The sequence below is a fragment of the Musca domestica genome, unplaced genomic scaffold, assembly GCF_030504385.1.
Source record: "Musca domestica strain aabys unplaced genomic scaffold, Musca_domestica.polishedcontigs.V.1.1 1, whole genome shotgun sequence".
In the NCBI taxonomy this organism is placed as follows: domain Eukaryota; kingdom Metazoa; phylum Arthropoda; class Insecta; order Diptera; family Muscidae; genus Musca; species Musca domestica.
In genome coordinates this window covers 33,735,159-33,745,840 of record NW_026712114.1, presented here as the reverse complement: position 1 = coordinate 33,745,840, position 10,682 = coordinate 33,735,159, and the positions used below count along the sequence as shown (strand labels likewise).

General features: G+C 36.9%; 1 protein-coding gene across 1 annotated transcript; it reads left to right on the top strand.

Annotated features, from left to right (window-relative positions):
* Positions 1–3,244: 3,244 nt before the first annotated feature.
* On the top strand, positions 3,245–10,545 carry LOC101889746 (uncharacterized). The gene is made up of 4 exons (XM_011292816.3): positions 3,245–3,484; positions 3,544–3,736; positions 8,871–8,966; positions 9,558–10,545. Exons 1-4 carry the CDS (start codon positions 3,260–3,262, stop codon positions 10,256–10,258), a joined length of 1,215 nt encoding a protein of 404 aa, XP_011291118.2. The 5' UTR covers positions 3,245–3,259; the 3' UTR covers positions 10,259–10,545.
* The last annotated feature ends 137 nt before the right edge of the window (positions 10,546–10,682 follow it).

Sequence of the window (10,682 nt, the reverse complement as noted above, 5' to 3'; positions counted from 1 at the left end):
GACCATGTAATGAACATTTCATACACAAATATTGCTACTTTCTTATCAAATATCACCAACTTATTTTTTTACTTACTTTACAAAAGACCAAAAACACTACTTTTGTGCTGTCAAGGAGTATTACATCAAAGAGGGTATACAGGGTGAAATAAAAAATATGCAACAAAGTCAAGCGCCATAATTTTTTAACTTTATTGAATGAAAGCAAAAATCGTCGGAAATAGCATCAAATGTTAGAATAAGTTAAGATTGGTTTGAATTGGTCACCTTTGGCACGAATTATGGCCTTCAATCGGTGAATGAAACTTTCAAACGTTGCCCGAATGTTGCTCTGTGGTATTTTAGCCCATCCCTGGCGAAGGGCTTGCTTAAGGTGATCAACACTTTGGAATTTTTTAGTACCAACCTTGTTTTCCAAAATACTCCAGACACTCCAGATGGTGGCCGTTGTGCGCTGAAAATGAAGCGAGGAACCTTATTTTGTAACCATTTTTGGGTGGCACCTGCTGAGTGAGTCCTGTTGGAGTGTCCGAGGTCTGCGGCCAAAATATTCGCGTGCCCAAGGCTTTAATACACATCCAGAATATTTTTCCGATAATATTCGACATTTATTCAGACATCATGGTCGATTAATACGAGCCAAGAGCGACCATCAGTTGTTATGGCGGCCCATACCATCACCATGGCCGGCGCTTGAGTTCTGTTGGCCAACCGAAGGTGAAGATTTTCAGCTGACCTCTTTGGCAAATAAACACGATCATTTTCTTTGTTTTCAAACTGCTGGACAACGAATTTTTTCTCATCGGAGAAAACCAAATTCGGCAGTTCACCACTTTCGGTCAAGCGAAGCAACTCTTTAGCTTTTTTGAGTCTATTTTCTTTCTGTTGCGGTGTAAGTTCTTGAACTTTTTGGAATTTCAATGGCTTTAACCCGAGCTCATTTTTCAATATTTGCCGAATGGGATATTGCGATATGCTCAGTTCACGAGCCATTCTTCGGCCATTGCGACGTGGGTTCCGATCAAGTCGATTCTATACTTCTCGAACCATGTCTGCTGATGTTGTTGTTTTCTTCCGTCAACTTCCTTGACGTAAGGCTACGCTACCAGTATCACATTTTATTCACATTTAAATGCTGGAGTGCTCGATAGCCATTTGTGGTTTTCAAGCCAATTATAAGAAATCAAACTATAACGTTTGAATTACATCACGAATAACTTTTTTCTGGAAAGTTCTCGCCAAAATGCTTTTGTACGCTTGTAAATAATATAATGATCTCTCACTGGAATAATTTTAACAGCTGTCGGACGATTGGCTTAGAAATGACAGCAGTCTGAAGTTGGTTGCAGTTTTTTCATCTCACCCTGTACATTATTTGATATGACGTAAATTCCAGTTTGTCTATAATTCTCGAAGGAAGTATTCAATTTGATTCAAACTTTACACACCCAACCATTTGCGCGGCATTTGGTTTTATATCTTGACCAAACCTTTGGGATGTCATTTTTACAGGATTCGTATCAAAGTGACCAATTATTTGGCGAGACAAATCATTTTTTCGGTATTTAAAGATGTCGTTTTTCATATTGTCTTTAAACACATTTTACAAGACAAAGGAAACTAGCTGCTCGGATCCAAAAAACAAATTCCTTTTCTTTAATGCTAACACACATTAGTTAGCATTCAATGAATTGGTTTAAATCTTAAAGAAAAGATTTGAAGTTTCATGACTTTATCAGAACCTAGGCAAACGAACTAAATACATTGAACCCATTCTATTGAATTATGTTGGGTTAATAATATTGTCAAACTGCTCCCAAAAACATAAAACTATAAAGAATAGCCAAAATGCATATTGTTGTTCGACCAGGCAATAGATTGCCGACCACATGACGAAAATGCATAAGAAACGTTACAGAAAAATGTTATTCTGATATCTCCAATAAATTGCTAAAACCCACAATAAAACCATCAGAAATGATAGATATGAGCTCAAAAATCTATTCCAGATCATTTCCGTGTGGACTAGATTACAACATAATGATATGGAGATATATTATATTTTTCTCCTATCAACGCCGTCTATTGGATCAAACTTCATAAAAAATGTCCCATCTTTTTAATAATATATGTCTTTGCTGCTCTAATTCTGGTAAAAATTACCAAACTTTTAAAAATTAAATAACTCCGACAACTTCAAACTTTACCTCTCTATGTATGTCAATGTTCCAAAATCGGGTCAAAGTAAAAGCAAAACTTTGCAAAAATACCTTTGCGCATAGAATTTGTTTTCCATTTATTCAAAATGTATGATCTGTTCCACAACTGTCTTATTAACATTCACAGATTGTCGACATCTTCCTTTTTTTACACTTTGTTCTTTTATTTAATATATTATCCATGTTCTTTATTTAAATAAATTAAACTAAATAACATCACGAAATTTCACCATATTGGGGTGAATTATTGGTAACGGAACGATAACAAAGCGGAAATCGATTACAAACAGCTGTACCCACTTGTTGATAATTTCAACCCACAAAAATTGCGTGCTGATTTAGGAATTTGCGCAATTTCAGAACTGCAAGAATTACTCAGTTCCAAGGCTGCAAGAATTCAAAACTTTTTTCAATCAAAATGCAAGCAAGAGTGTGCACTTTTCATTAAACTGCAATACTCAATTTTAGCTCATTCAAAGGAGTGTTTTTTTTGTATAATGAAAGCAAGCAAATTACTCGTGTATCGATACCATGGTAGAAGAATACAGGTAGATGCAACAACGCTTGGGAACATTAATTAATCAAAATTTATTTTTTCAAAAGTAAATAGGTTTTTATAATTTTTTCTTATGCGACGCCAATCGGAGGTTGTTATTGTATGCATTTTCAAGAATTTGAATATTTTTTTATTCAAGGTTGGTTTGACAGTTCATTGTAACAGCAGCAGTGTCGATGAGACTACCTGTATTCTTCTACAATGTTTGATACTCCCTGGGTATGTTGTTTTTCGGGTAAAAACATGTTAAATAGTTCAATGTTCGTATACTGACTAGTCCTTTATTAATTTATCATCGGTAGTGAAATCAAAAGGTTTTCTATTCCTCTACTTTCCACACTAATAAACCATAATGGAACAGGATTCGAGTAAAAGGTAGCTACAGTTGAGTGTTCATGCACGTACATGAACAGAGCTTCTAATTTCAGCTATATTATCGATAGCAAACAAACTCATCGATACTGAGACAAAACACCTACCGATTATGCCATCGATAGTTTATCATCTCAATGACCGCCTCAAACGTTTCTGTTTGGTATGGCACACCACCATTTGTTTGCCATTTTTGCCATTGCTTTTTCATAACTGTAAAATTGCTTCCAAGTTACATCAAGCAGGCAAGAAGAAACAATACATCTGGAAGAGCAAACATCTAGACGCAGACATGTCGTTGACAGAAAAACACAGCAATTCTCCAGCACCAACAACTGTAAGTGTAACAAATATCAATTATTCTGATCCTATTGTCCATGTCTTTTTTGCATTTAGGGTTCGGTCGATGATTTGCTGAGCAATGTAACCAGTTTTATTGACAGTGTCCTGAGTTCTTTGTCTCCTGAACTTCCTGTCAGGAATGACACAACATCATCAATATCACCAACAACTCCTACGTCACCCACACCTTTTGCTCGAAGAAATGGACGGCAGACGCGTCGTAACATAGATGAAGATATTGAAAGAAGTAAGTTGGTAAAATAAAATTTTCAAATGTATTTCTAAATCAGGATATTTTTAATGTACCTTAAGTGATTTTAGTCATTGAGCTGTTGCTTGCACCGATTTTGTATTCGATTTCGAGTTTAGTAAAAAAAGGGATGAAAATGATTTATATCGAGAGGAAATGCCGATACACATTAAAATGGAGCCAGTGAACGTGCTTAGGTATTGCAGAAGTATTTCAATTGGAAGCGATGTTTAGCTTCTTTGTTTCCCACGTTTAAACTACACATTATATTGTATACTTGCGTATATTTTATATAGCGACGTATAAAACATGCTACTTCATACGTCGCTATATAAAATATTCGTCCTAGAAAAATATGATAGATTACAGAATAGATAGCATGTTTCATACGTCGCTATATAAAATATTCGTCCTAGAAAAAGATGATAGATTACAGGATAGATCAAATTCGACATTTTGCTATCCACATGGGGATGGTACGCATAACTAGAGTTTTGGTCAGATACTCATACATCACGATACTAGTTTCTTTTTAATCTATACTGCAATACTAGATACTGTCTAGATAGGTATCCTCCATTAAATTCTGGGCTGTTTGACATTTTAAATCAGCCGTGCCATATTTTTTTTGCGAGTCGCAAAATTGCAATAATATGGCTAAAAAGACATCAGTGGTCTTAACACGCCAAGAATTCGAGATTTCTACCGAGAAAAAGCTACGAAGATTTTGGGCGAAGAATCTACTTGCAATGAATCTTCACTTTCCTTAAGAAAAAAATCCAAGGTTAAAACTGCTGCAGGGGTGTTACTGGCCTTCGATCGATGTGGCTTGAAACTGGCAAGAAGAAGATAATTATTGTTGTATGTTGTGGAGAATGTGGAATATGTTTAAAAGCCTTAAGAGGCTGGACTGTTTTTTTTCCTAATTATTTTGTTAGTATAAAGACAATGAACAGGCAACGTCTCGACTATAATCCAACCATTTCTTTTCAACGAGATTATTTAAGGGCTTCCTTTATTTTTCTGAAAGCTTTACTCTTCACGTTATAAATTCATTATGGAATGAGGGGCCTCTGATCGTTGAAGCACACTTGTTTCGGATATCAGAACGCTCATTTTATATTAAATAACCGGTCGCGGACAGCTCAGCGGTATCCAGGGAGGGGTTCTGGGACCGAGTAATCCGTAATCCTTGGTCTTGACGAGGCGAATTTATTAGCGACCTTAAAATGCCTGCAATAGGTATAAGTCTACCACCTCAAAAGACTGAGGTGTAGATTTGCAGATTCGCCTCTTCCCACATTGTTTGCAGAGACGCAAGTGGTTTCATCAAACTAAAGAGAGTATAAATTTATATATTTACCAGTCCCTTCTCAGATAACGAAGAGGGATTTTATCCCCATTAAAATGTGCCTGAAAGAAAAAAAAATCCGACAGGTGGAAAGACAGCGTCAACTGTCACACTAACTGCGGAATCAAGCATTGTCCACGCGGAGATTGAAACTCTGGCCAAAAAAAGCAGAAGGCGTGAGGCGAAGAAAACGGACTCGGAGATGATCACTGCATCGGTAGTTCCAGAGTAACTTGTATCCTCTTCATTACGTACAACAATAAAGAGTCCACTGACAACAATAAGGGTCCACTGAGCAGAAAGAGTGAGACCATACTGTAACACCAACGAAATATATGATTTTTTAGTTGCATCAAAATGCTCACAATATTGATCTATAGGTGGTAATACTCCCACCACAATATTTGATAATGAAGTTATAACCCGAATTATGGCCTTCAAACGGCCAATGAAACCGTGACCGTGCCCGAATGTTGCTCTACGGTATTTTGGCCCATTACTGGCGAAGCGCTTGCTTGAGGTGATCAACACTATGGGGTATTTTTTGGTGCCAACCTTGCTTTCCAAAATACTCCAGACACAATAGTCCAACGGATTGGTATCCATTGTACGCTGGAAATGAAGCGGGAAACCTCATTTTATAACCACTCTTGGTTGGCGCTTGCTGAGTGCTATGGTGCTGAGTCCCGTTGGAATGACCAAGGTCTGCGACCAAAATGTTTGCTTCAAGGCTTTAATACACCCTCCAGAATATTTTCGCGATAATATTCGTCATTTATTCTGATGTCACGGTCGATTAATACGAGTGGAGAGTGATCATCGGCTGTTATGGCGGTTCACACCATCACCATGGCCAGCGCTTGAGTTCTTGTGGCCAACCGAAGGTGCACATTTCAGCTGACCTCCTTGGCAAGTAAGCACGATCATTTTGTTTGTTTACAAACTGCTGGACAACGAATGTTTTCTCATCGGAGAAAATTAAATTCGGCAGTTCACCTTAAGTGATTTTAGTCATTGAGCTGTTGCTTGCACCGATTTTGTATTCGATTTCGAGTTTAGTAAAAAAAGGGATAAAAAATGATTTATATCAAGAGGAAATGCCGAAACACGTTAAAATAGAGCCAGTGAACGTGTTTAGGTATTGCAGAATTGTTTTAATTGCAAGCCGATGTTTAGCTTCTTTGTTTCCTACGTTCAAACTACACATTATATTGTATACTTGCATATATTTTATATAGCGCCGTATAAAACATGCTACTTCATATAGAAACGAAGGAAGCGTACATTTATCGTCCTAGAAAAGGATGATAGATTACAGGATAGATCAATTTCGCCATATTTGATATCCACATGGGCCTGGTAACGGGGATGGTGCGCATAACTAGAGCTTTAGTCAGATACTCATACATCAAGATACTATTTTCTTTATAATCTATACTGCAGTACTATATACTGTCTAGATAGGTATCCTCCATGAAATTCAAAGCTGTTTGACATTTTAAATCAGCCGTGCCATATTTTTTTGCGAGTCGCGACATTGCAATAATATGGGTAAAAAGACATCAGTGGCCTCAACTCGCAAAGAATTCGAGATTTCTACCGAGAACAAGCTACGAAGATTTTGGGCGAAGAATCTACTTGCAATGTATCCTCACTTTCCTTAAGAAAAAATCGAGGTAAAAGCTGCTGTAGGGGTTTTACTGGCATCGATCAATGTGGCTTGAAAATGGTAAGAAGGAGATAATTGTTGTTGTAGGTTGTGGAGAATGTGGAATATGTTTAAAAGCCTTAAGAGGCTGGATGAAGACAATGAACAGGCAACGTCTCGATTATAATCCAACCATTTCTTTTCAACGTGATTATTTAAGGGCTTCCTTTACTTTTCTGAAAGCTTTCATCTTCACGTTATAAATTCATTATGGAATGAGAGGCCTCTGATCGTTGAAGCACACTTGTTTCGGATATCAGAACGCTCATTAAAATAAACGCTCATATATAAACGGTCGCGGACAGCTCAGCGGTATCCAGGGAGGGGTTCTGGGACCGAGTGGCCGTAATCCTTGTCTTGAGGAGGTGAATTTATTAGCGACCTTAAAATGCCTGCAATAGGTATAAGTCTGCCACCTCAACAGACTGAGGTGTAGATTTGCAGATTCGCCTCTCCCCACATTCTTTGCAGAGACGCAAGTGGTTTCATCAAACTAAAGACAGTATAAATCAATATATTTACCAGTCCCTTCTCAGGTAACGAAGAGGGATTTTATCCCCATTAAAATGTGCCTGAAAGAAAAAAAATTCCAACAGGTGGAAAGACAGCGTCAACTGTCACACTAACTGCGGAATCAAGCATTGTCCACGCGGAGATTGAAACTCTGGCCAAAAAAAGCAGAAGGCGCGAGGCGAAGAAAACGGACTCGGAGATGATCACTGCATCGGTAGTTCCAGAGTAACTTGTATCCTCTTCATTACGTACAACAATAAATATATGAGGGTTCACTGAGCAAGAAGAGTGAGACCAGACTGTAACCCCAACGAAATATATGATTTATTAGTTGCATCAAAATGCTCACAATATTGAACTATACGTGGTAATACTCCCACCACAATTTTTGATAATGAAGTTATAACCCTTAAATTAAATAGAATGTGTAAAATGAATAGAATTGGGTATTCTAGACTAATAGTATATACTGGGTGAGATGAAAAAACTACATCGAAATCAAACGCCAAAATTTTTACATTTTTTTTTAATTTTATTGAAAGAAAGTCGGAAATAGTATTTGTTCGAATTGGTCACCTTTGGCACGAATTATGGCCTTCAAACGGCCAATGAAACCGTGACCGTGCCCGAATGTTGCTCTGCGGTATTTTGGCCCATTCCCGGCGAAGCGCTTGCTTGAGGTGATCAACACTTTGGTATTTTTTGGAGTCAACCTTGCTTTCCAAAATACTCCAGACACAATAGTCCAAATTGGTATCCATTTACGCTGGATATGAAGCGGGAAACCTCATTTTGTAACCATTCTTGGTTGGCTCTTGCTGAGTGCAATGGTGCTGAGTCCCGTTGGCCAAGGCTTTAATACACCCTCCAGAATATTTTCGCGATAATATTCGGCATTTATTCTGATGCCACTGTCGATTAATACGAGCGGTCCACACCATCACCATGGCCAGCGCTTGAGTTCTTGTGGCCAACCGAAGGTGCAAAATTTCAGCTGACCTCTTTTCATTTCATTTTGTTTGTTTACAAACTACTGGACAACGAATGTTTTCTCATCGGAGAAAACCAAATTCGGCAGTTCACCACTTTCGGCCAAGCGAAGCAACTCTTTAGCTCTTTTGAGAGTATTTTCTTTCTGTAGCGGTGTAAGTTCTTGCACTTTTTGGAATTTCAATGGCCATACCCCGAGCTCATTTTTTAATATTTGCCGAATGGAATATTGCGATATGTTTAGCTCACGAGCCATTTTTGGCCACTGCGACGCGGGTTTCGATGAAGTCGCTTCTTTACTTTTCGAACCATTTCTGCTGATGTTGTTGTTTTCTTTCGTCCGCTTCCTTGATGTCGGGCTACATTATAAATAACTTTTTTATGGAAAATTCTCACCAAAATGTTTTGTACGCTTGTAAACAATATAATGAGCTGTCACTGGAATGATTTTATCAGCTGTCGGACGAGTGGCTTAGATATGACATCAGTCTGAAGTTTGTTGCAGTTTTTTCTTACAAAAAAAAATTTTAGCGTTTTATTATTAAATGTATTTTTCTCTCTTCTTTCAGTTAATAGAATATGTGATACCGTTGATCGGGATTTGCGTTCGGTAAACATTTTCATTAATCCAGAAACAGATACTCGTCAACGTAACACAGTCAGAGGTAAGACTTTAAATACAATTTATATTTTGTGCATGATTTTAAAATTAAGGATGGAAAAGGATTGGAATGATTCAAAACCATTTGAATGCAAAATTTTCGATTCAAGCAATATCTTTTCCCCTTTTTTCCAATACTTAGTTTTTGTTTACTTTGATGAGTTTAAAGGTAATAGTAACTGTCTGTATATTAATAGAAAGATTCTAAAGCATTTGCCATAAAATGTTTAATTTCATTTACATTGTTGTGCTTCAACCCTAAAGAACTCCATCTATTACAAATTTTTCTCCGTCCATCAAATTCCATCGATTGAACCAAACCTGCAGAATGAAAAGCTACATGTGCATTTGATTAATTGCATTTTTTTTGAAATATTTTGAAAATGATATATAACCTCTTTAGTCATATGGCTGAAGGTATTACAATTTCGATAATAATACCAGTAAGATTAGAAATCACTCATAATTTTTTGGTGGGAATAATACAAAATTATATGCAATGGTGGCTATTTAGTAGTCAATTGATGGAACGTGTTATCTAATAAAATAGTTATATTGTACTAATTGAAAACATCTTATTTGTTTCCTTTCATAGCATCCAATTCAAGCACAACTACAGATAATAATGAAGCTTCTCGAGGTGGATTGAATCCTAGACGTCGCCGATGTTCCAACCGTAGATCCGCAACACCGACAGATTTAAATGAGGCACTCATTGACACCACCTATGACGATCCGCCACCATCTGTTATACCAATTGATGATGAACCCGTTAGTAATCACCAGTTTTCTACACCTACCTCCAACGGCACCAGGACTGAGGAAATTGTGCTAGCCGACGATGATGACGAAGTGGTTGTTGTATCATCAAATTTACCAACCGTTATAGATTTATGTACACCCAACAATAATGTGCCAATTGTTCGAAATACAACATTAAATCGAAATGAATTGACACGTAGAAATTTAGAACGCCATCATGCGTTAGAAGATGTTAATGAAGTTTCGGTGCCACCAGTTCGCAGACGACGTGTCAGTAGTGGCATATCGAAACAAAAGGATAAACAATCCCCAATTAAGGAGACAACACCTGACAACGAATCTGAATCCTCAAATCACACCCCATTCATGTGTCCTGTTTGTATGGAATCGTGTTTGAAACGCCGTCCTACCTCTACAAAATGTGGTCATGTCTTTTGTGAAGAATGTATTAAAATGTCCATACGTCTGACCCACAAATGTCCCATGTGTAAAACCAGAATTAATTGTTCACAACTTATACGAATATATGTGTGATTTTGTTTTTAAAGAAAGACTTAAGTATTTGTTAAATTGCATTGTGATAGGCATAGTTTTTTTATACCTTATTATTATTATTAATACATACGGAATATTCAATTTTTTTGTTAAGTAAATTATTTTGTTGCTGATGTTTCCAAATCCTTTTCAACAAATTTAAATAGGTTTGGCACATTTCCTCCTCATCCTTTTGATTTATAATTAATTACCATTTTATTGTTTGAATCCTTTTCTGTTTTCGTCTTAGTTTATAGTAATAAATATTTCATCTGAACAAAAACAAAGTGGTGATTTTTATTATAAATTGTTGAAGGAGAAATGTATTCTCAATGAAGATCCTAATTCGTAGTTCTCAAGAATGCAAAACAAGATATTCCCAACTACTTGATTAAAAAGTATTATTTTAATCGAGAGGTACTAT

Bases quoted from the DNA above. Each gene is read 5' to 3' on its own strand.
- LOC101889746 (XM_011292816.3), top strand. From the start codon at position 3,260: ATGCCATCGATAGTTTATCATCTCAATGACCGCCTCAAACGTTTCTGT. The intron at 3,485-3,543 runs GTAAGTGTAACA...TTTTGCATTTAG, and splicing joins ATTCTCCAGCACCAACAACT to GGTTCGGTCGATGATTTGCT. The intron at 8,967-9,557 runs GTAAGACTTTAA...TTCCTTTCATAG, and splicing joins TCAACGTAACACAGTCAGAG to CATCCAATTCAAGCACAACT.